The sequence below is a fragment of the Exophiala spinifera genome (genome assembly GCF_000836115.1).
Source record: "Exophiala spinifera strain CBS 89968 unplaced genomic scaffold supercont1.8, whole genome shotgun sequence".
Lineage (NCBI taxonomy): Eukaryota > Fungi > Ascomycota > Eurotiomycetes > Chaetothyriales > Herpotrichiellaceae > Exophiala > Exophiala spinifera.
This window is the reverse complement of record NW_015622520.1, coordinates 1,976,379-2,000,404: the sequence shown is the minus strand read 5'-3', so window position 1 is coordinate 2,000,404 and position 24,026 is coordinate 1,976,379. Positions and strand designations below refer to the sequence as shown.

Here is a 24,026-nt window from a genome sequence, read left to right as displayed (position 1 = left end):
GATATGCAAACCCTCTTTCTTCCTTGGCCTTCAGGGTCTTGGTCGCAGGCATGTGCGTGTCTTTCTCTCACTGGTACCCGCTTCGACGTTCTTGTCAGGGCAACAGCTACTTGATCTAGGGTGCTTGCAATGTATTCGCACCCTCTGCCACAAAGAGCAGCCTCGTACGAGTATTTCTGTTATCTAATGTTGTTAGATGATGGTATGTCTGTATGTATGATATGTTCCAGTTTTGACCAGGGTACCCTCGTACGGGTTACCTGAGGTACTGGCGTGACACACAATTCTTTTTGGTGGATTTTTGCTCCTTTCAGGATATGACGTCGATCGAGGGTTCGTGGAAACGAAGCAGAACCTGGTTTGGGGGGCACTTGACATCACATCTTGTATCACGTCACATCACAGTACAGTGTGGTATCTACGAGGGCCTACGTACGGTACGTGAGGTTGGTAAATCAATCGAGTGGGCCCCCTCCGACGTAGGAAGGAGTACCTACCTATCCACGTAAGGTATGTTAGTAGAAATCTGGAACCTGGGTATACTTAAGTCCTCGAGCAGGAAGACATCTGTTTTTTTTTTTTTTGGATCGCCACTCTTTACATGCACACTGCACATGCCCAGCCAAAAACGCGTCACATAAAAAATCTACTCCATCTACATTCCCCTGAGCTGAGCTGAGAGAGAGAGAGTGCTCGTCGTACTCGTAAACGGCGGGCCTGGTCATCCGAAGAGAAGAGGCAAGGACCAACAAAAAGATAAAAACGACGACGACGACGAAGGTTCCAAAAAAAAAAAAAAAAAAAAAAATCCCGGACGCAATGTCATTCTCCAGCGCCATGTTCAAATTCCTGACCTACGTCGTCACCTTGGTCGTCCTGACCGCCGCCGCCGTCTACTTCACCGGCTACGCCGACGACGTCGCAGGGTGGGCGGCGAAACGGTACTACAAGGCCAAAGCGATCGCCGAGGTCAAGGTTCTCGAGAACGTAGGAAGCGAGAAGGTGGAGAGTGAGATCAAAGGTAAAGTACCACGCACGCACGCCACGCATACATATACATGACCGTCATACCTACTACCTACCTACCTACCTACCTACCTACACAACCGGCCGTGCAGGTTTCATTGCACACATGTCACGTGCAAGGACTTTTACTGACGCCATTCGACATCGATCAGAGTCACTCAAGAAGAACCCCGTCATGGGACAGAGTGAACTCGACGACGTCGCGGGTGGCCTGGGACAGGAAGCGGCACAGCAGGGACTGGGGGGCGTCAGTTCCAAGCTCGGTGGGTTGGGCAAGTTTTGAAGGAAGACACGAGCCAAATGAAAAACCAAAAAGAGATGGAGAGAGCCAGAGAGCAATTGGGGTGGTATAATGTGCTGTGTGTGTGAGAGAGAGAGAAGGTACAAAATGTCTGTCTGGGCTCGGATTCGGTCAACTCTACTTGTATCTTCATCGCGCTAGGCGAGGTAGTCAGGCCTCAACTGGAACCAAGTATCCTTGGTCAACCTGTCAAACTCTCCATCCTCGTAAAAATTCGCCCGCACTTCGACCGTGCCGCCTGCTGACGACCGCATGAAGAAATCCTGCTGCGACAAGGGCAAGTGGCATCTCTGACTGTAATTGGGATAATGTGGACTCTACGTTACAAAAAGTCTCAGCGCGGCTCGGTGATTAGTAAGGCGGGTATACAAGGCGTGTATACAAGGGAACTAGCAACCGTACCTGGTACCCTAACCCCAGCATGATCCTGTGCTTGTCCGACTCATTCGGCATACCGGCGTGCCACAGTCTCAGATCGCGGATCATGATATCTCCCGGCCCGCACTCGGGTTGAATGGGGGGGCGGATCGCTCTCCGTGCCTCCTTTGCCTCGTCTGTGATGGCGGGTAAGGGTTCGCCCAGGCGTCCGTACTCGACGATCTGCTCGGGCGTGGTCGCGATGACTTGTTCGCGAAAGCTGGCGTGGGCGTGCGATCCCAGCCAGAACTCGGTGGAGCCAGTCTCGACCGTGAAGTCGCACAGCGGGATGTTGGCGATGAAGTAGTATGGGTATTGCGGGTGGGCAAAGGCACAGTCCTTGTGAGCCGGTTGACGCAGGCCGGACGTGTTGGAGAGTGCCACGTTGGACGTCAGCCAGTTCCATATGGGTGTGTGGCCGAGGTATCTGTTTCCAAAAGGTGAGCAGAGCCCAGTCAATGTAAGGGAGGGAGAGAAGGATATGTGCTACAACTCTAGACTGACGCATTGGCTAGTTGAAGAAGAAAGGGGTTGAAGTATACGTCCTCAAAGAGGTACGAAGATTCCGTCACCGGCGGGCGTTGGAGGAAGTTTGCTACAAGCGTTTTTGGGATATTGTCAACATGCGCTGCACTTCGTGCTAGGTCAAAGGCTGAAGAAGTTCGCTGCAGTGGACTAGCAATCGATTCAACATACATTTAACGCCGTGATTGAATGTCTGAGATGGGTCGACTCTCTTCTTCTCTGCATCAAGGCACATTCTCTCGTTGATCGTCGCGATGTGGTCGGTGTCGACGACATTCTTGAGCACGACCAGGCCGTCTTGGTTCATTGCCTCCAGTGCCTTTTGGAGTGTCAAGGGGGAGTATTTGCCCTTTTTCCGTTCATCATCCGACATGCTGACGACCTGGACGTGGTCTTTTTCCATGGCAACGATCATTTTGGGGTGAGCGGAAGCCGTTGTTATGTCGAGTCTCGTTTGAATAGGTCAAGGAGGAGGCGGATACGATGCTGTCGGCACCACTCTATCAAGTAGTGCAGTCGTTGTATTGAATCAGCTGGATATTGTCCTTTTGCATACCTATCATTGACATGTTCTCACTTTCGACGGCGAAGGACATGTCCGTATTTTGTACTTGAGTGGCAGATGGTTGCATGATAAGCGTTCTGTGCCGCGCGGCCCCGGAACGAATCATCTGCTTGTGTCTGTCAATGATACATCTACCCCGGAAGTTTCATCAAACGATCGAGGCTCGTCTGAAGCTAGCATCGTATTCGTAGGTAGTATCGTATTCGGGAGACACAGGGTTCATTTCTGCTCGAGAACTCCTGATTGTGATTGCAGGAGGCACATGTCACGACTATGCGTTTTGATTGATAGATTTCTGTACGAATCAGGTCAGTAATGCACGAGATATTGCTCGTCGATGAGCAACGACGAAGCTGGCTGCAGTAGTTGGGATGCTCTGTTCTCTCATATAACCAAACTTCCGGTGTGACGTCCGGACTCTTGAGTAGAATTTCCCCCGCACGTTCTCCCGCTCCGCAGCCAGAACATCATCCGCAGCTTGATCAACTCCTGGTGCGTCAGAGTAAACAACACCGACGAATCATGCCATGCTTTCAATATGGGTACGAGGCATACCATAAACCTCCCCCTGTGCGGAGCTGATCATCAATGTAACATGCATCGATATTCGATGCTGTCGGCGCATTGGAGACCGAGTGCCCCATATGTTCACCATAGAACGTTGATCGGCCAACACCTCCTCTTCAACCCTGACTTTTCCATCGCCTCAAGCATCTGAAGCTCCTAATCACAACATGAGGCCGTCAGCTTCTGGCACCCGAGCATGGTGCTCTAGCCTCTTGCTTCTTGTAGCAGCACAAACTACCACCAGCTTCTCACCTTGGACCCGGTCAACCGCTCTAGGTGTCACTGTTCCAGCTTCTGCAGAGGGCGCATCATATGGACAGTCTTCCTCCTTTGCCTCGTTTTCGTTCGAGCCTGCGTTCTGGGTGGAGTTCTTTGGCAATGCAAGCAAGCCAAACACTCTCACTTTCGAACTGCTCTCACGCATCCACGAGAGAGGTGGAAGACCCATCATCCGACCGGGAGGGATCACCATGGACAGCATGATCTTTGATGCGTCTGCGGGAGACCCTGAGCGCACAACAAGCCCAAGTGGCGGAGTGTATCGAACAACGGTAGGACCCAGCTACTTCCACAGCTGGTCCAATTTTCCCCAGGGTACAAAGTTCGTCTCGACGCTCAATTTCGGAAATGACAGCCTCGATATTGCCCGCGACATGGCGCTAGCTTCAGTCATGTACCAGCAGGAGAAGATCGAATATTTCGAACTCGGCAACGAACCCACAAACTATCCAAGTACGCGCTGGGATAACAGCACAGCCGCATACGTGCAGCAGTGGAAGCAGTGGACAGGTGAAATTGATACAGCAGTCAATCACACCTTGGGCGCAAATGCCTCTCGACTCGGCAGTGACCGATGGTGGGCATCGTCTGCAACCACGGACAAATCTGGACTCAACGTCCGGCCGGCCGATATTATTCCTGCCGGCGTGGACTCGGCCGATCAAGTCGCCGAATACTCGATCCATTCGTATGCATTTTCGACCTGTGACCCTGGCCGTGCCGCACTGGCTACCACCCAGAACATCCTCAACCATACCGAGCTCACCACATACGCAGATGAGGAGATCTACCCGTCCGCTAAAGCTGCGTTGGACTCTGGAAAGCCTTGGGTCGTCGGAGAATTCAACTCGATCTCCTGCTCGGGCCAGCCGAACGTCACCGACACGTTCGCGCAAGCTCTATGGACAGTGGATGTCGAGCTGATCTACGCTGTCCGCAATGCCTCGTCTGTTCATTTGCATCAAGGCGCCACTTTGGTATTTCAGAGCGACAACCAGGTCAACTCCGCTGGTAGCGATGGCTCGCCGGGCTACTCCACCTATGACATACTCTATCCGCGAGATAGCCGTAAACGTGGCAAAGCTCGCGCCTTGCCTAGTTTTGTCAGCCAACTGTTCATGGCTGAAGCGTTCCATACATCACAGAACGGAGCTGCTGGCGTTCGGGTGAAAGAACTCAAACCTCCGCAAGGTGTGGACTCGGCGCGATTTGCAGGTTATTCCTTCTACGTGAATGGCAAGTTGAGCAAAGTGGCCTTGTTGAACATGAAACCACTGTACGCAAACTCGACTGAGGATTTCTCGTTGGACCTGAATCTGGGCTTGAGCGGCCAGGCATGGGTCAAGAGAATGACGGCTCCATCCGTTGACGAGACGAGATCCCAGAACGTCACATGGGCAGGACAGTCGTTCCCGAATGGAGAAGCTATAGGCAAACTCGAGATCGAAGAGGTAGGAAAAGGAGGTAGTGTTAGTGTCAGAGGGAGCGAGGCAGTGCTCATATTCCTTGACAAGAATGATGTATACGGCCTGTGACAGACAGCTGATACGACCCAGATATTTTTTACGCAAATCAAGTCTAGAGCACTCTGCATATCTATGCATGTCGTTCAAGTCTAGTATACTATCTCCGATACCTGTGAACACTCTTTCTCAATCAAAGCCCGATGTGCAGGACTGCGTGGGACGATCTTGACAGCGAACGGAGCATAATCAATGGCCGGCCAGACCACCTTTTCCAGCTCGATCTCACTCCCCTTTGTGAGGATGTGTGTCAGCACGCGCGCACATGATAGTTAATGAGTGAGTGTTTGCTTACCTGTACAGGCTCGAAATTGAAACAGTACAACATTCGTGACAAGAACATCCAAAGGTTTGTCTCGGCAACATTGTACCCTGGACATACTCGTCTCCCTGTGTTGAATGTCATTGTGTCAGCATTCCAGGACTTCTCTTATCCTGACACGACTTCAAAAGTTTCGTTCGCTTGTCAGACTCACCTGCACCAAAGGCCCAATGACCTTTCAAGGGATTATTTAGATCCTCGTTCATGAACCTTTCCGGCCAGAATCTCTCTGGATCTTCATACTCATCCGGACTTCGCGACAAATGGTGCATGTTCCAGGTCACCATCGTACCCGCGGGCAATTTGTAGCCTTCGAACTCGTCGTCCTGGCTCATCATATGTGGCACGCCGATCGGTCCGAACGGATACCATCGGAATCCCTCCTTGACCGCGGCCGTGATGAAGGGCAAGCTAGGTTTATCCTCGAAACGTGGGAGTCGCTGTGCTTCTCCACATACACTGTCGAGTTGTTCGCGTGCTCTCTCGACCCAGTCTGGTTGCAGGACGGCCGCGGCGATCAATTGACTCATGGTCATGCGCGAAGTGTCGCTTCCCGCCTCGACCAGACTTCCCAGCGCGAACAGTTTCTGGTCCTCGTCCATGGTGGTCTTTTCCGTCTCCTTGAGAAAGTCAATGGCGAAACAAGGCCTGGCGTCGCCCTTGGCCATCCTGCTTCGCACTCTGTCGACTTCTTTTCCATATACCCTGTTTTTCAATTATTGTCGGCGTCAGTCGCTGAACTTGGCACGCAGACACATGCGCCCTCGATCACAACATGTCTTGAAACCGGCGATACCGCATCGATGGAAAACGTACGTACCTCTTCGACTCCTCATACAACCTCAACCCCTTTGCCCGCCACCACTGCATCCACGTCGGCAACTTACTCAGAGCGGGGAACGTGTCGACCAAAGTGCTCCCGGGCTGCAAATGCTTCACCATCTCCTCGGCCTGCTTGAGCAACGGCTCCAAATTCTCGTCGTCGAGGAGCAACCTCCGCCCGAACACGACACTCAGAATCACCGCGTTCGCGTACCGCTGGTTCGCTCGGTACCACAGGTCCGGGCGGCCAAGGTAGTCCCACAGCAGCTGCTTACTCTCGAGGTCCTGGTACTCTGCGAACTGCGTCATCTGGCGCGAGTTGAGGATGCTGTGCATGACCTTGCGCACGTCGCGCCACTGGTCCGTGTACCCCATGAGCACGATGCGTTTGCCGCCGGACATGAGGTCCTGGACGAACGGCATCGGGTTCCGGGACGAGTACTTGGCCGCTCGCTTCTCCATGAGCTCCGTCACCACGCGCGACGAGTTGAGGAAGACGAATTTTGACGTGCCGAGTCGGAGGGTGAACCTGTGATTTTGATGGTCAGCGTCCGACTTCAAGCACGAGAACGTCAAAATGGGAATTTAGCAGAGGACAAGGGGGGAAAAAAAATGAGACCCGGGGCCTGTGAATGCTTGCGTGCTAGGTTTGTGTGTATGCTGAGTCTCGGAACTCACATTTCACCATACTTTCTCGCCAGGCCTTGTGCCCACGGTGCTTGTTCGACTTGAGTCAGGGGCATTTGAAACGAGTTGCCAAAGACAGGTAGTCCGGGCACCACGGGCGGGAATTTATATTGTCGTTGTCGTTGCCATTGTCGTACCATACGGTGGAGAATCCATATCACCACCGCTCCCAGCGTGGCCAGAAGGACTGGCGAAGATGAGAAGGAGGAATGAGAGGAGTAGCCCATGACTTGGGGATGTCTTGTGGCCGTGTAACACAGTGATGTACGGATATGTGCATGCGGTGTGAATCGTTTGCGGTGTGGTGCGAAGTTGCGATACCTTCGTCCAGGACCCAACTAATATAGTAATAATACCTTTGAACGTCCTCACCAACTCCGCTCGTTCACCATAGAATGAAGAACTATTTCATTCATTTGTTCGCCATGGTAAGCTCCGTGACGGTAGTGAAGATTAGACACACGTACAAAAAAAGAGAGACGGTACATAGGTATTTAGATCGAAGTGGAAGTCTACCGTTCAGCCACCCACCATACTGTACGGAACGGGCGTCCTGATCTGGCAATTGTGGGGTAACTCAGGGAAGTAAAGGGGATACATACGGAGTACTGTAACAAAGTCGACGTATCCTGCAAGCATACTGTACCTAGGTACGGAGTACGAGTACACGCCAGTTAGTTGGTAAACAGAACAGTCCATTTCATCCACATGGTTCATTCCCCAGGGGACCAGATCCATACAAAAATGTTACCGCAATCCCCGTCGCTCAGCCCCGCAGAACATACAGTGTTCGTGTGAAGCGGATGTAGTCTGAGAGTGATTCCACTTCTCCATATATACCTGTGAACGTTGACAGGCCATCCTCGAAGTTTTTGAGAAGACGTGTGGCTCAGCAGAAGAACGGAGCAGGAGTGTGAATGTCATTGGGTCTCGTTCGACTCCCCCAGGTGAATACCTAAGATAGCACAAGTCGAGCTACCTGCGGACTATCTACTTCCTTGCAGGGCCTGGTACTTAGCTCGTCCCACCACACGTCGACCAATCTCTTGATGACGACGATGATGATGATCATCATTATCAACAGCAGCAACAACCTCGCCACGCTCGTCCACGGTCAGGAACAACAACTCGTCGTCGTCTTCTCGACCATCATCACCTAGGTCATCTTGACCTCCTCCTTTGACCATCTCAAGTTCCACGTCGTCGACACAAACCTCCCAGTCGCCCTGCGGCAGCCACAGTCCCCCGTCGTCATCCCATATGTAGAAATCCGCAAACACCTCGAACGTATCGACGCCCCGACCGAAGCCGGGCACTATTTTGGCGAACCTCTCGAAGTCAATCTTGAAACTCTGCATCGGGCCTCCACCGAACAAGAACAGCGCCGCCCTCCAGACGCGACTACCTCGTGGGACGTCAGGCGACCCGCGGAACAGTCCCGGGAACCCCGACGACGACGACGACGACCTGGGGGTCGGCAGCCTCATGAGGTTCAGCTGGACACTGACAAAGACGTCGTGGTCGCCGACGGAGACGTCTCCGGTCGGTCTCAAGGTGACGGTGCGCACGTTGAACGTGGCATTGCCGGTGTCGTCCGGGTCGTAGCGCCGTCCCAGATCATGCAGACTGAACCTCGGCCACGGATACCCGGGCTTGCGCGAGGAAAAGAGCGCGTTTGGCGCCGAACTGGCGCACAGGAGGTCCGCCGGGTCCGGGAGGGAATCGAACGCCTTCGCGACGTTGACCACCTTGAAAGATTGGAAGTAGACGTCCCGGTAGTGCAGAGGGTCGGGGTCGGTCCATGGGTCGAACCCGATTCCCGAACTGTCGGTTTCGATGTCGTCGAACTGGCCAATGTTATTTACCACTCCCCGCTTTGGTGCCTGAGTTTCTGAAAACTCATGTTCACGGGGCGAGTTGAGGACAACGTACGTTCATTGTGAGGTTGTACCGCCTTCCGCCGTTCTCGGTGATGGGAACCTGGTCACTGGCGGAGGCAACCCGTGCTACGAGTCCCGTCAAGAGAATGATCATTGCCCAGGTAAACATCGTCGAATGTACAAGACAGTCTGAACGCTTGCTGGCAGCGAGCAGTGCTCAATCTCAATGGTGAGCGGCGATTGTAGCATTGAGGACAAACTTATAGTATACAAAATACATAGTTGCCTGATGTGACTTCATGGACCCCGCACAACGTTGACTGGTCGTACAGAGCACATTGAGAACGTGCTCTTATTTTAGTAGGGAGGCCCTGGCCAGCTTGACTGCGGCAGGGTACACCATCTAAGTCTCTTTCGGCAAAGATGGGCAGTGGTCGCTAGGATCGAAGGGGCAAAGGCGACCACGAGCCTGTTGGGGGCCGGAAAGAGAAGTGTCGGACACGAGAAGACCACCAATATGCATACGGCTTCTACCAAGGTACTCTTCGTTCCTCAAGAGTCGCTCATGTACGCAGAATACCTGCCAATGGTACGACGACCGACTCGCATATCACCCGCCAGAGCTCGGGATCATCCCACTTCTGTTCTTTCTGGAGACAGATACTACTAACCAAGCAATATTCCAGTGCTGACCTGTACGCCTCCGGGTATGCGTCGTTGGTGCTGTTCTGAAACCACTGTATTGCACTGAAGCGCCGTGGGATAGACTTGGGACAGCCGGGGATTGATGCACGAGCCTCCTCTAATGTCGTTTCATGCCAGACCTCAAGCAAGACAATCCCCAACTCGACAAGTTCTTCCTTCAGGGCGACGCCATTGTTCGACGACGCTGGGTTAGCCTGTGGAGTGCCAAAAGAAAGAGACAAGAATGGCCTCTTCACGTCCAGCTCTTGTTTCTCGGCTTCGAGGAACATGATGTTCTCTTTTGACAACATTGGACATGCCCACGGTGTGCGCAAGACTTGGAGAAAACTGGCTGCCAGATTCAAGGCCAGACTTAACTTCGGTCTGTAGAGTATCTTAGGAGATGTGTTTCGCTTCAGGTTGTGATTTCCCCGGAGCAATTCTCCGAGAAAGACGGCACCTTTTGCCTGGGAGACTTGGAGCGTTCTCTTTTGTGACGTGTCGGCCGTTATTTTTCCACCTTCGATTAGGGCGAATATGGCGTGTTCTTGCATATCTCGACCTTCTTCGATAGCGGAGCAGATGTCTTTGATATCTCTTGAGGATCTGGCCGTAGGTTTGGATATTGGTACCGGGATTTTGACTTTCGAGCTAGTCGGCGGAATCTGATGCTGCTCTTCACCATCGGAGCTTGGTATGACATGAACCTGCGATTCGTGCCAAAGAGTATTCTGTGAGGGACTGCCACCAGAAAAGATCAATTGAAAACACCGTTCCTTGCCGTCATGCGAAGATAGTCTCTTTTCGCGCTTGATCTCTTCCACACGATCTTCAAGAAGCAATCGGGCGTCATGATTTTGGTGGCACTGAGAGATCCAAGCATTCGCCAAAGCGAGATACAACATATCTGCTTGATTTCGAATCCTCATGTAAGCTTTTGCCATTCTTCTCGAATGAAGGCTTGCATTTGCAACATTGAATTGAGTGTTGGATGACATGAGGTCAACCAGTCTCTGCATGGAATTCAGGCGAGATTCAAGTTCTTTGATCTCATTCCCTAAGTCATCCTTAACAAAGATGAGGCTGATACGAGCAACCAAATCAAGCTGGCCTCGCTTGGCATTTTTATTCGCTTCTATGATCTGAGAGAGTTCTGTACGTTCCTGTGAAGCTATCAGCGGAGTTCTGAAGAGAGGTCTGACGCTTTACTTTCAAAGATGGTACGAGCTTTGAAATGCTTGTGATTATTCGGTAGAATATCTCCTGACACTGCAGCATTGCCTCTGTGATGACCTCGTAATTAGGACCAAGGTACCTAGCAATGGCGTTCTGTACGTCTGAATCTCGCAAGATCTCTAAAGATTTCGTAGACAACGTCTCGGGCGTCTCATACCCACTGTTATTGAGTATGAAACGAAGAAGTTCCTCGAGAATCTTGACTTGGACCGTAAGTGTACAAGTGAGCTCTTCCACTAGCTTTCGTCTTTGGAAACCCCGCCGTAGACTCTTCAGGCCCTTCCTGTACGAAGCCAAGCCGTCAATGAGGATTGGGAGGGCCCCTAAGATAAGCCCAGCAACTTCGATGCCTGACATGGCTTCGTGGGATACAGTGGTTGAAATTTGGATCCAGGGAGCCGACCATCTACCATGGTAAGATGATTTTGCAGCTTCATGCGTACATGCAAGGATCAATGCTAGATTGCCTCCAAGGCGCCAAAGGGGCGTGCGTGCGGCTACTTACCTGGGAAGCTGCATGTCTGACTAGGCAAGAAAGACTGAAGATGAAGCAGGGGGTCGGATGAAAAGCTAGTGTTTCAAGATCCCTGCTGGATCTGAGAGCACCTTGCCAGTGCAGAAAATGAGGTTTGAGTGTCTCTGAAGAGCTGCCGTTGCCACAAAGCTGGCCTTTCATCGATACTGTATTCGTCATCGGGCTGATGCTGATGGTGTGACAGCCGGAGCAAGGCAACGTACGTATCATGAGGTTGATGGGACGTCGATACTGACTAGATTGGCTGTTGCTTCGTCCAGGATGCGCCGGGTAACCGCAAAGGACAAGCGAAGAGTGCCTCACGGTGCATGTGAGAAGACCGCCGCACCAATGGGCCATGGCCACGGGCTATTCAAGGACATGCACAGAGGCGAACGATACGAGCAGTCGTATCCCGGCGCTTGTTGGTGATCCAACTAACCGTGGACTGGGTGAATTCAGTCAAAATTCTTCAGGCTCCGTGGTCGTTTGTACAGCACTGGGGCCAGCGGGGCAGAGATCTGCTCCCCCTGGACCCAGTTGGAAGCGCCTCTGCCGCTTCCCCCCAGCAATGACAGGCGGCACGGCGCGTGAATGTTGTACGAGTACTGTTATGCAACACTCAGTTCTAGGTGATGTCTGGGGGCTAAATGGGATGTATTGACGAGTCTGACCTCCCTCTCTCGGAGGGAGATTCCTAATTATTATATAGGCAAAAGGAACGTTCCAAGGGAGGGCTTTCTCGCCGTCGCACAGCGCGCCGCGTGGAGTCATCGGCCGTCTTCGGACAGCGTTCTATCGGGCGACGTTCTAGACGGAGAGAAAGCCTCCTTGTGAAGTCCGAAAATATAGTCATATATGACTAGAAACAGTGAATTGATGGTGTTGCAAAAGTTGTAAGGAACGTGAGCGCGTCGGCGTTCCGCCGGAGGCGCTAAGGCGCTAGGCGTGAGTATTTGGCTTGTAAAGACGGTGCTGACAGCGCCCGCAACTCAGCCTAGTCCAACAAGTACATTCGTCAAGCCTGAGCAACTCAACGAGCCATTTGACAAGACTCTGTTATATGCAGCAGCTGGCATTTCCAACGCTCGTTCAAGAGAACGATTCCTCGCAATGAGACATGGAATTCGACTAATCACAGTTATGTTTTCAGGATGGTGACGCCGGATCTGGCAAGGTTGGCCTCCCTGGGTAGAAAGAACTTCGCTCTTCTGGAACAAGTAATAGGAGGTTTCAAATCTGGGCTTCTTGAAGACGCTCATGCAAGAAACCACTGTGCATTTCTGAATGAATATGAGCGATATCGAGTGTGGGCGGTCGAATCAGGACTGTTGGCCCCGGGTCATGGCTCCCTTGATTACCGCCTTCGCGAGTCGGGGACCCTGACAGAGCTATTTGAACTGATCCTCAACGGCCTAGCCCAGAATCTAGAGGAGACCTTGGAGCTTGGGCGTTCACGACAAGGAGGTGATCAATCTCGCGAACGGCTGGACGCGGTCGAGCCACATTCTGACGACCCGGATTGTTTCGAAGACGAGGAGGAAGGTGAACTCGAGCCCCAATCGTACATTGACATTCTTCTTGAGGTCATTGTAGGCCTTGTGAATCGGCTTTTCAAGTTATCCACGAAGATAAGGAATACCTCCACAAGACTTGGGTTCTCCAGAGCCAAGTTCTTCGAGAGCATAGATAAAGACACCGGGGTCGACCTGATCAAAGCCTTCGCACACTATGATGACGACTATGTCCGGTCTGTGTTCCTCCAATATCGCTTGGATGCTCCTGAAGAGATCCGCTCTCAAGAGGCACAGGACCTGTCTTCTATGAGGGCAACAGAAACCCTCTGGCACCAGACCGAGACGTGTGAATTGTGTCAGTCCCGTGGCTCGATCCCTGAAGGCTCAACTATATCGGGCGAAAGTCAAAGTTATGAGGATGCCGAGGAAGATTCTCCAGAAGACATTGAACAACTTCAACATCAAATAGGCGCCCATTATTTGGTACATCGCATTGCACAAGCAAACAACAAGCGTCGCCAACAATTTGGGTACTGGAAGGAGCATTACAGTAAATTGCAAAAGCACACCGAGACAGTCCTGGCAACAATACGACCGAGAACTCTAGCAGAACCTGACAGGCATCTGCAACCTGCCGCCGTGGATGGATTTGAACGGGAACTGAATAGCAGACAAACCTTGGGGATATCAGCTCTTCTAGCTCCACCAACAGTGACAACAGCCACAAGATTAGAGCCGAGCTTGTTGAACAGGATGGACGAGAGGTCAGTAACATCTGTGTCAGAATACGCCCCTTCTTCATGGGCTCCGGATCGGGAGAATATTGGCTTCCCACCTCCACCTAAGAAGCCACTTGGAGATAAATTCTTCGAATGCCCTTATTGCTTCACCATATGCCCACGCCAGATGTTATCGGACAAGGCATGGCGGTGAGTTGATTGACTGATCTGTTTTGCTGGGCTGACGATCAATTAGAGCCCACCTGATCCACGACCTGAGGCCTTTCGTCTGCACGTACCCTGACTGCCAGATTGCTGGCCAGCTCTATGACACAAAATCAGCTTGGGTAGAGCATGAAAACACCGTTCACAGAAAACAATGGCGGTGTCCAGATCACCCCGATCCACCGTATTCGTCTTTGCAAACTTTTGAAGCACATATTGCTGCATTGCATGGATCCGACGCCACTTACTTGCGCAGCGATACATTTTTACAAGCCTGCCAGTCGTTCTCGGTCGATAACGATCGACCGTGTCCTATATGTCTCTCATCTTCTTTCAGAGATGTTCAGGCTCTACAGTCTCACCTCTCACAGCACCTGATAAGAATGTCGTTGTTTTCCCTACCACGCTCCACTGACGCTGACGATGGTCGGAGCCAAGTTGGTTCTGATATCGCAGTCGGAGAGGTGCTGGACTCGAGAGCTGATGATGACGAGAATTCATCCGACGGTGGAGAGGCGTGGGATGATATTGCAGAGGCGGCTGGGGCTGGAGATACGGAAAGATTGACGAACATACTCCTTGAGAAGCAGGAAAACGGCCTATCTGTCGAAGTGTTGAACCATGCTCTCTGCAAAGCATCTGCAAAAGGCCATACAGAGACGGTGGAAATACTTTTGGACAACGGAGCAGACATTGAAGCTGTGGGCCAGGAGGAGACTCCATTGATGCAGGCGTCGATTGAAAACCGCATTGAAGTCGTGAGGCTACTCCTCGGAAGAGGCGCGCACGTCAATGAAGGCCGTTCTTTGAGCACAGCCTTAACATGTGCGACCGAGTACAGCGATATTGAAATCATCCTTGAGTTGTTAAGCGCAGGAGCAGACCCGAACAAGACAGTCGATGATGGAAGTAGCGCAGTGAGGCAGGCTGCAATAGCGGGTCGACTTAACGTTTTGGCGACGCTCATGGACCATGGTGCGGATATTAATGCTCCATCATTACCTGCTCTACCCGCAGCATCGTCAAGGGGCCACAAAGAAGTGGTTCAACTTCTTCTTGAACGTGGAGCACATATCGATGCAAAGGCCATAGGCGAGACCGCTTTGATGGGTGCTTCCTTGGGTGGTTATCAAGAAATTGTTAAGACGCTGTTGGACCATGGGGCCGATCCGAATCTTGTCGACAACACCGGGAATACGGCTTTGTTAATGGTATCAGGAACGCGGCATGAACATGTCGAAATCGTCAAGATGCTGATTGACAGGGGTGCTCATGTAGACCATACTGATAAACGTGGCAATACCGCCTTGCACGCCGCAGCAGCAAGAGGGTACGCAAACGTTGTGAGGGTCTTGATAGATGCTGGCGCAGACCTCGAAAGAGCGAACCAAGTGGCGGTCACACCGCTGCAAGCTGCTTTGAAGGCTCGCCAACATGGGGTCGTGACCATGCTTCTTGAAGCAGGCGTAAAAGGAACGCAACCAGCAGATCCGTTGGACGAGCTCATTCTGCCTCAGCTTGCTGGAGGCACCATGGTTACTTCAAAGAAATCTCCCCCGAGTCTTCCAAGACTCTGGCGGATCGAGACCCTCTCGTCTACTGAAACCGCCCCTCGACTGACACTTGTCCATGATATCGCACCGGGTTCGATCCTGACGTGCGTAAGCTTTTCTCCTGATGGCAGCTATTTGGCAGTAGCCGGACAGGCAGTTACATGGTTGGTCGACCTCGAAGACGTATCCAAAATGTACCCGCTTCCACATCCAGGGTCAAAACATGATGGTTTATACGTTCGTTCAGTATGCTTCTCTGCAGATGGAAAATCACTCGCCACAGCATCCGAAGACTACATCGTCCGACTATGGGACGTGGAGACTCGGGAAGTGAAACATCTTTTCGGACAACACAGTCAGGAGGTTCATTCCGTTGCTATATCGCCTGACAACAACATGATTGCCTCTGGCTCTAGTGACGGCGAGTTTTACATCAGCGACTGTATAACGGGGGATGTCATCAGTTCGTCCAGAGCCAAACACGCCGTCACCTCTGTGGCTTTCTCGCCAGACAGTCGCTTGTTGGCAGTTGGAACTGTGAATAAGGACGTCTTGATCTGCAGAGAGCTCGGAACTGGCGAGTGGTACAATCTCTCAATGATGACCCCTTCGCCCACGGAGACCGTGTATGATGTCGCATTTTCTTCAAGCGGGGAACAAGTCTTCTGCGCTAGCCTCGACAGCAATATCTATCGGTGGCATTTCAAGGACGAAGGCGGAGACGATCTAACAGACTGCAAGAGCCAGGTCCTGAGCGGTCATAATGTAAGTTGTCCTTTCTAATTCTTGCTAGCTTCTCACCAAGAATCCAGGGTTACGCCCTCTCCGTCGCAGAGACGAGAGATTGCCGATGGATCGTCTCCGGGTCTAGAGACAAGACAGTCAGGATATGGTCCGAGGAATCTGGTCAAGCCATGCTACTTCTCGAAGGCCACGAAGATACTGTCTTTTCAATTGCGACTTGTCCAGAGAAGAATCTCATTGCCACCGCTTCCGGGGACATGACTTTCACAGTGTGGCGATATGAAAATGAGTGAGAGGTAGTTATAAGTGGCTCATTTGATCCGTCCAACGATGCAGTCGGTACTTCGTACAGTACGTGGCAGTGGCAGTGGAAATGGCTTACTAGTTAGACTGGGGCGTCGCCTATGACTCAATCTGTGGAGCGGCGCAGTTGATGGCAACTTCTAGATACCCGCAGGCGATATAGACACTCAGCCCAACACTCCCCTCATTTTTCTCTCTCAAGATCAATAACACACACACACGCACAAGAACAGCCAACTCTCAACTGCGCTCACTTTTCCCGTTTCCCATTTCGACTTATCCACACATCACCTCATACATTCCTCCCCTCATCTCCCGAATAAGCGTTTGGCCGTATATTTTGGTTTCACCGCCACATCCTGCGATTCCCTATATCACCCTGCCAATCCGTATACCGCTTCATCCGACTCAACATGGCTGACGCAGACTGGGATTCCGTCACCCGCATTGGCAGCAAAGCCCGGGGTCCCGGCGCGGGTGGTGTCGACCGCGAGCGTGTGGTCAAGGGCAAATCAGCTCTCAATGCCGCAGCTCGCTCAGGTGCAATCATTGGAACCGAGAAGAAATTCGCATCTTCCAACACGGTGAGTTCATCCGACAGCCAGGCGGTATTCCCCAAAAACGAAGATCGTGGGGGCTAACAGGTTTGCAGAAAAGCAACGTCGAAGGCCAGCATCTGACAAAAGTCGATCGCGAAGATGACATCGTCAAGCCCAAGTACGTTTCGAAAGAGATTGGCAAACTCATCAGCCAGAAGCGACAAGAGATGACTCCGAAGCTGTCACAATCCGACCTCGCCAAAAAGATCGGAGAGGATGCCAAAACCATCCAGGGCTTCGAGAACGGAACTGCCGCTCCCAACCAGAAGGTGTTTGACAAGCTCGAGAAGGCCCTGAACGTCAAGTTAAGAGGTACCGACATTGGAGCGCCCAAATTCGCACCCAAGAAGAAATGAAGAGCCTCCAGAAGTTCACTGGTTGATGGAACAGGCTTGATGAGGAGGGTATAAAAAGAGTCGGGGTAGCACTGCGCCTCCACGCGGCTGGAGGAGGATCGCTTTGTCGGTTTGACTTGTTGTGGCGTTCAGGTTGATGGGAAATGCCGGCTCTCTCACACATACGCGCACTCTGGCCTGGCTTATCGTTTCGACACGTTTTCCAGCAGGAAGAGACGGATAGACTGAACGAGGAATAGAAAAGAGGAGGACGGGTGACCTGACGAATGTCGGTATGATGACGTTGCCGACAGCAAGTTGCACATAGCAGGTAGTGACATGGTTTCTGTGACGTTCCGAGTGCCTGAAGTAACAGGATACCAACAGGGTTGTTCAATGTTCTTCCGAATGCTCTCTCTCCATCATGCTTTTCCCGCCTGTGTGAACGTTGGACGCCGGGAACGTGCAACGACTTCTCTGATCAAACGGCACTGGTAGGTATCACCTCCCCATGGGCCAGAGCGGCAGAGAGACACGACGTGGTTCAAGCCGGGGGTACAAAGATAACGGGCACAGGCAACAAAGGGAGCGTGAACAGAGCCCCCTCAACGGACCGTACGTGTTCAAACACCGTGGATCCCTGCAGGACATTTTGGACACCCTAAACCGGAATGTTTTGATCTGGCAATCCACTGGTCTTGATGGTATATTTGTATATACATGTATATATGAGACGTCCAAGGCTCGATGGATGAGTACGGCGAGTATCTGTGTATGCCACTGCTCTATGAAAATCTTCCTTCTATGAGTATCTCTCTATCTAGGTTGGGATATAAAAGTCCAAACAGACAACTTTGACTGAGCGGGCCAAGCAAGAACGCGCTCTGGCACAACCAAGATTGAGAAAGCTCCTGGCACCTTCGACGGACGAGGCGGTAGTGACCCGGAGTTAGACGTCTTCCGTAGAGAGTAGCAAGAAGAAAAAGTCGCCCCAACAGTGCACAACAAACAAACCCCTTGCTCAGATGCAGACGTGCTGGATGGAATGCGGGAAATAATCAGGGACCTGTTGTAGACGTGTCTGAAATGCTGCTGCTACTGCGAACTTTTTTTTCTCTTCTTTCCTCGTCATTGCGAATCATTTTTTGTTGTTGTTGTTGTGGTGGAAAGATCCCAAAGGCACCAGGACATCTCATACGTAACCTGGGATGGGAAATGGTGCTTTTAGATCATCGAGACGCAGGAGCAAGGCGCTGAACTTAATTCTGCAATCCCTGGCTGGCCAAGACCTTCTTGAAGCGGCGCTCAATGGCCTCCATGAACTGAGTGGTCGTAACCCACGCCTCGCGCTCCTTCTTGCCGCAGGCCAACGCCAGATCCTTGGTCATGATGCCGTCCTCGTTCACCGTGTCGACGACGGCCTTCTCGAGGCTCTCGGCCCACGTGACCAGCTCGGGCGTCTCGTCGAGAGTGCCACGCTTGACCAGACCGCGCGTCCATGCAAAGATACTGGCGATCGGGTTGGTGCTGGTCTCGCGGCCCTTCTGGTGCTCACGGTAGTGTCGCGTGACCGTGCCGTGGGCTGCCTCGGACTCGTACGTCAATCCGTCTGGGGTGATGAGCTGACTCGTCATCAGGCCTAGAGACCCGAAGCCCTGCGCGACAATATCACTCTGGACGTCGCCGTCGTAGTTCTTCATGGCAATCACGAAACCGCCGGAGCTCTTGATCATCTGAGCGACCATGTCGTCGATCAGTCTGTGCTCGTACCAGATCTTCTTCGCCTCGAACTCCTTGACGTACTCCTTGTCGTAGATCTCCTGGAAGATATCCTTGAAGCGACCGTCATACGCCTTGAGGATTGTGTTCTTGGTGCTCATGTACAGAGGGTATCCGCGGTCGAGCGCAAACTTGAAGCTTGCGTGCGCGAAGCCTCGGATCGACTCGTCCGTGTTGTACTGTGTTTGAGCGACGCCACCAGTGGCAGGGAAGTCAAAGACCTTTATGCGCTTTGGCTCGCCGCCGGACTTGGGAGTGAAAACCATTTCAAGCGTACCGGCTTCGCGGAGGACTTCGTCCTTGGCACGGTATTGGTCACCAAAGGCGTGACGGCCGATGATAATGGGTGCTTCCCAACCAGGAACCAGGCGGGGGATACGTGGGATCACAATGGGTTCGCGGAAAACAGTACCACCGAGGATGTTACGGATGGTGCCGTTGGGAGAGAGCCACACTGCAAACGGGAGAAAGGTTAGTGACGGTAGTTCATTGTAGGCCTGTCCCAGAGGAGGTGCCAAAGCCTGGGAGAGCAGTGGACTGGGAGAACAAGGGGATGAACATGCGTACTCTTCTTGAGGTTGAATTCCTTGACTCGGGCCTCGTCAGGTGTGATGGTAGCACATTTGACGCCAACCGAATACTTCTTGATGGCCTCTGCAGCCTCAATGGTGACTTGGTCGTCCGTCTCGTCACGGTACGGCAGACCCAGGTCGTAGTACTTCAGGTCGATGTCGAGGTATGGAAGGATGAACTTGTCCTTGATGTCCTGCCAGATGATACGAGTCATCTCGTCGCCGTCGAGCTCGACAACGGGGTTCTTGACCTTGATCTTCTGCGCGGCCGCGCCTGAGGCATTGCGACTTTGTGACATGTTTCCCACTGAGAGCCTCTTGCTTTCTGCTGACAATCTGTTCGTAGCGACTGAAGCCATGAGGAAAGACGGGGAGGAGGACGAGAGACTTCGTCTAGTTGCGGCGCCCACCAGCGCAGTTCTGAGCGGGTTCATTGGGACGGCAGTGAGAGCACGAGGTGGATTGCGAGCACTGACGGGTTAGTAAACCGGGAACCGCCACAGGTTGGGCAGATACTGATACGACTCGTTCCGAGGGTTATGTTCTCGAGGGCATGGTATTGCAGCTTTTTCGACTCTGCTTCGGTCGGAATTTGCGCTGTTAGTTCGGCCAGAGCAGCGATGACGGCTGCTGAGCCGAGGGGAAAGGCTGAGGTGTGTGGGCATCGGAGCGTCTTCGTCGCGCCGACGTGGGGTTTCCGGGCCTTGAAATGTGTGCGATCTCGGCTTTTGGAGGGAACGCACAAAATGGGAAAATAGGCGTCATCGCGCCCTTACCCAGCGCATTCAGGGCACCGGACCGGTGCCTAGTGAGCCTGCCTGCACTTAGCCGCGCCAGCGTCTGCAACCCTACTCCATTTCCGGTCACTCCTCCAGCGACATTCTCGCAGCGGAAGCAGATTTGTACTCCGTAATAGTCTTTCTCGAAACGATACCTCCAACAACTGCCGCAGCCAAACAATTGTTGGCCTCGAATTCGGGTGTTGTCGCTTCTCGAACTCCCATTGAAAATTTCCGATCCTCCACTCTCTTCCCTCTCAAAGCCAGACCGACAAAGATGGCCGACAAGCTCCGTACTCTGCAGCAACTCGAGTCCCTCCAGGCCAAATATGTAGGCACCGGCCACGCAGACACCACTACCTATGAATGGAAGAACAACATCATTCGGGACTCGTATGCGTCGTACATCGGCCATCCTCCACTGCTCGCATACATGGCGCTAGGAATGGGCGAGAATAAAGAGATTGTTCGAGGTCAATTCATCGAGAAAATGATCCGCGCGAGTGGTCCTCCACCAGCGAAAGACGAGGATTGAAGCAAAATACTGTCTCCCATGAGGCATCAGAAAGGCATTTCATGGACGACTCGCCAGACCAGTCACTGGGAATCCATCAGGAAGAAGTTATGGTCGACACCGAGTCCACGACAAAGCTCCTCCTACTTCAGCTCTTATGTCGCGGTCCCCTCCCCCCAAGAAATAGGCACGAGGCGGTGACCGGCATATCGTTTACGCGACTCGCTTGATATGCACCTCGTCTTGGGAATCTGAGCAGGAAGTACTGGATGCTACTGATTGAGAAAGCACAACAGATGATCTTGACAATCAAATATCGGAGTCGCAATGAAAAACGCCCCAAAATCAAAACAAGGGACTGAAGCTTATGAAATACAGATATTGCAGCGAAGAAATTCTTGCATATTCTAACGAGGACTGTGGCTCAATTCTTGCAAAAGTCTGCCGTGCGCGACTTGCAATCCCAGTCCATCAATCCTCCAGAAGCGAAGTAGTCAATCTCTCTGGTGAAGGAAAATTTGGTTGATTGCTCCCAATCCGGATACATAACAAAAGAAATGTAGTTCTGTTGGTGAAAGGCTGTTGCTGCCCAGCCCAATCGATCATTCGTCACTCTCCCGAAATCTTCTGCGCCGTTTGCTCCATGTACTCCTGTTTGGCATAAGAATTTTCCCAGTTTTGGTGGTATGAGACCATAATCACTCCCCCCTCGCGGTGACGCCCTTCACAGTGGAAAGACTTGTTGTTCTACCCAAATCCATAATCGTAGCCTGTTGCGGCTGAAAGTCGACATTATAAGAAACAAAACCATCATTAAAATATGCCATTGACAATGTTGCTGCCAATTGTGGCACCAGCCCCGAAAATAGCAGCATTTCCCATTTTCTTGCCAAACTTCTTGCCTTGCTCTTCCAGCTTGCTGTATTTCCGGCCATCAGGACCAGTCGTCATGCCACCTTGAGCAACTTGGAGTGGCATGTTTCCATAGTCTGATGGTTGGGGTTGCAAAGGCGGCCGACCTTTCTCTTCGATGACATTGACGTAACTTCGAGGGAAGATTCCTTCCAAGTTGGTCCGTTCATTGCGCCCTCGCCACCCTGAAGTTCATTATGAGCGTGGGATAGAATTAGTGGCCATGAAGAGAGCACTTACAGTCATTGTTCATGTGTTCTGTAACCTGTACCCGGTCACCCTGCTGTAGCGCCAGATCACCGGCATCTGTGGGCGTGTATGCGTAAAGAGCCGTTGCAATCGACAGTATCTGTGGTGTGTGGACGTACGCCGGCGGCGGGAGAGGTGCAGGTGTGGGAACTGGAGCATAATGTTCTTTCAGGCTCATATTTGAGAATTGATCGACTGGGGTGTTTGATGAGACATTATTGACGGGGTTCTGAAGAGGAGCGTGTAGAGGTGTTTGAGCGGGTAGTTGAGCGAGAATGGATGACAGCTGTTCAGGGGAGATGATGGAGGAGTCTGCAAGAAATTCAAGTTCCTAATCATGGGTCAGTTGAGTGTCATGGGGTGTTGAATATTGACGTTACTCACTGTGCGAATGGTCCGGAGAGAGCGGTTTGTGAGGGCGATTGAGGCCTCGGTGGCCATGGTATCGCGGGGGAAGAGTAATCGGACGCGTATGAAGGAGATGAGGAGCAGATAGATGCCAGGAAAGATCGATAGAAAAGAGTGGAAATCTCAACCCGGCGAAGGAGAGGTGTCGATGATGAAGAGGGAGTGAGCTAGTGTTGGTACGGGAGGTCGAAGGTGAGGCGCAGTTTCAGGACTAACGGGCACGGGTACGGATACAAAGGTAATACAAGCCCAAGGCATTAGGCGACCACAGTGCAGGGCAATGCAGGGAACTGCATAACTGTCTCGCAAACGAGCAAGCCACTCAGCTGGAGTCGTGCCAGCCGCCGGAGATTGTTTTTGGTCTGACAGGTGTATATAACAGCCGTGACCACTGTGTCGCAGCAGCCCGGCCGGTCAGCACTTGTCACGCCCTGTCCTGTTGTTCCTGCGCTAGACACCAATTAATTACTCGCTTGCAGCTCCCGTACGGAGTACAAACGTGACAGGACACTCCGGTAGTAGCGGATGTTTCATTCAGGCTTAGCGCAGAATCCTCTAGCGCCATCTGTTTGGTTGTGCCTGGTGCCTTGTTGCGCCTTCAACTCAACTTCCAGTTGACCAACATCCCAACGGTACAAGCCACTCCTAGTCGTCCCTGACTCCTTTTGAACCTGCGTCTTTGTTGCAATCGACGCCTAGACCCTCAGCAGACACCCCAGACACACCCTTCTACTGCATGGTACCTTGCATTGATTTCTGTACTGTCTTGCGACGAGGCTGCCATATGCATGATGCCGTGTATCAATCTCAACGGCCGTCCGGATGCTTACATGCCGGAGAAAGAAGATAAAGAGTATTTTCTAGCCGGGTTCGGCTTCAGCTCCTTTCTTGCAACATGATGTTGATGCAGAGCGGCTCTGTACATGCTACCAGTAAGTTGGTAACAATCGCCGTGCAAGGCCATGGACATCATGAACAGGTATCTATCATGGTTCATCCCCGGAAAGCCACGTCGGTTTTCTTTGTGTGTCCAGGTTGAAGGCGGTAATGCGGTGCCGTTTGATTGATTTGATTGCTGTTGGAGGATTGTCTCATGGAATCTTCATGGTGCCCTCTGTTGCTATAATTTGTTTGGCGCAATCACAACCTACAAACGACAGAGTCACTGCACTATAAGATCACTATAGACTCTCGTGCTGTTGCCATTGTGGTTAACATTCCCGCCGCGGCCTTCTCTCACTCTCACTCTTACTTGCCTTTCACATCTGGACAAATATACCTTCATCTCACTTCACACAAAGCTATTCAGCCTTGCAAAAATGCCGGTGCGAGCGGCATATTCACCGTCAACGCAAGCCAATCCTATTGTGAGTTTGCTGTCTCTTCACCATCCTATTCGCACACAAGCAACCTGCACTCTATCATGAGTGTAACGTCATGTCATTCATTGTCTTCACTCGGCGGCTGGGT

At 52.1% G+C, this 24,026-nt stretch overlaps 11 protein-coding genes across 11 annotated transcripts; 5 read left to right on the top strand and 6 right to left on the bottom strand.

Moving 5' to 3' along the window:
• Positions 1–819: 819 nt before the first annotated feature.
• Positions 820–1,309, top strand: PV08_10761 (uncharacterized protein; the record flags this gene model as incomplete). Its single annotated transcript, XM_016385075.1, has 2 exons — positions 820–1,021; positions 1,179–1,309. 2 exons carry the CDS (start codon positions 820–822, stop codon positions 1,307–1,309), a joined length of 333 nt encoding a protein of 110 aa, XP_016231677.1.
• A 155-nt stretch (positions 1,310–1,464) lies between these two features.
• On the bottom strand, positions 1,465–2,684 carry PV08_10760 (uncharacterized protein; the record flags this gene model as incomplete). Its single annotated transcript, XM_016385074.1, has 4 exons — positions 1,465–1,644; positions 1,730–2,171; positions 2,249–2,339; positions 2,441–2,684. The coding sequence occupies 4 exons, from the start codon at positions 2,682–2,684 to the stop codon at positions 1,465–1,467; spliced, it is 957 nt and encodes a 318-aa protein (XP_016231676.1).
• An 884-nt stretch (positions 2,685–3,568) lies between these two features.
• On the top strand, positions 3,569–5,215 carry PV08_10759 (uncharacterized protein; the record flags this gene model as incomplete). Its single annotated transcript, XM_016385073.1, has 1 exon — positions 3,569–5,215. One exon carries the CDS (start codon positions 3,569–3,571, stop codon positions 5,213–5,215), a length of 1,647 nt encoding a protein of 548 aa, XP_016231675.1.
• Positions 5,216–5,295: 80 nt separating this feature from the next.
• PV08_10758 (uncharacterized protein) lies at positions 5,296–7,261 on the bottom strand (the record flags this gene model as incomplete). The annotated part of the gene is made up of 5 exons (XM_016385072.1): positions 5,296–5,436; positions 5,499–5,589; positions 5,676–6,230; positions 6,346–6,876; positions 7,026–7,261. The coding sequence occupies 5 exons, from the start codon at positions 7,259–7,261 to the stop codon at positions 5,296–5,298; spliced, it is 1,554 nt and encodes a 517-aa protein (XP_016231674.1).
• Positions 7,262–8,020: 759 nt separating this feature from the next.
• On the bottom strand, positions 8,021–9,083 carry PV08_10757 (uncharacterized protein; the record flags this gene model as incomplete). The annotated part of the gene is made up of 2 exons (XM_016385071.1): positions 8,021–8,917; positions 8,967–9,083. The coding sequence occupies 2 exons, from the start codon at positions 9,081–9,083 to the stop codon at positions 8,021–8,023; spliced, it is 1,014 nt and encodes a 337-aa protein (XP_016231673.1).
• Positions 9,084–9,477: 394 nt separating this feature from the next.
• On the bottom strand, positions 9,478–11,191 carry PV08_10756 (uncharacterized protein; the record flags this gene model as incomplete). Its single annotated transcript, XM_016385070.1, has 2 exons — positions 9,478–10,761; positions 10,808–11,191. 2 exons carry the CDS (start codon positions 11,189–11,191, stop codon positions 9,478–9,480), a joined length of 1,668 nt encoding a protein of 555 aa, XP_016231672.1.
• Positions 11,192–12,502: 1,311 nt separating this feature from the next.
• Positions 12,503–16,399, top strand: PV08_10755 (uncharacterized protein; the record flags this gene model as incomplete). Its single annotated transcript, XM_016385069.1, has 3 exons — positions 12,503–13,794; positions 13,841–16,127; positions 16,175–16,399. The coding sequence occupies 3 exons, from the start codon at positions 12,503–12,505 to the stop codon at positions 16,397–16,399; spliced, it is 3,804 nt and encodes a 1,267-aa protein (XP_016231671.1).
• Positions 16,400–16,822: 423 nt separating this feature from the next.
• PV08_10754 (uncharacterized protein) lies at positions 16,823–17,364 on the top strand (the record flags this gene model as incomplete). The annotated part of the gene is made up of 2 exons (XM_016385068.1): positions 16,823–16,993; positions 17,062–17,364. 2 exons carry the CDS (start codon positions 16,823–16,825, stop codon positions 17,362–17,364), a joined length of 474 nt encoding a protein of 157 aa, XP_016231670.1.
• Positions 17,365–18,602: 1,238 nt separating this feature from the next.
• On the bottom strand, positions 18,603–20,053 carry PV08_10753 (isocitrate dehydrogenase [NADP], mitochondrial; the record flags this gene model as incomplete). The annotated part of the gene is made up of 2 exons (XM_016385067.1): positions 18,603–19,576; positions 19,690–20,053. The coding sequence occupies 2 exons, from the start codon at positions 20,051–20,053 to the stop codon at positions 18,603–18,605; spliced, it is 1,338 nt and encodes a 445-aa protein (XP_016231669.1).
• Positions 20,054–20,750: 697 nt separating this feature from the next.
• On the top strand, positions 20,751–21,008 carry PV08_10752 (uncharacterized protein; the record flags this gene model as incomplete). The annotated part of the gene is made up of 1 exon (XM_016385066.1): positions 20,751–21,008. The coding sequence occupies one exon, from the start codon at positions 20,751–20,753 to the stop codon at positions 21,006–21,008; it is 258 nt and encodes an 85-aa protein (XP_016231668.1).
• A 792-nt stretch (positions 21,009–21,800) lies between these two features.
• Positions 21,801–22,589, bottom strand: PV08_10751 (uncharacterized protein; the record flags this gene model as incomplete). Its single annotated transcript, XM_016385065.1, has 3 exons — positions 21,801–22,084; positions 22,140–22,479; positions 22,533–22,589. 3 exons carry the CDS (start codon positions 22,587–22,589, stop codon positions 21,801–21,803), a joined length of 681 nt encoding a protein of 226 aa, XP_016231667.1.
• Between the last annotated feature and the right edge of the window lie 1,437 nt (positions 22,590–24,026).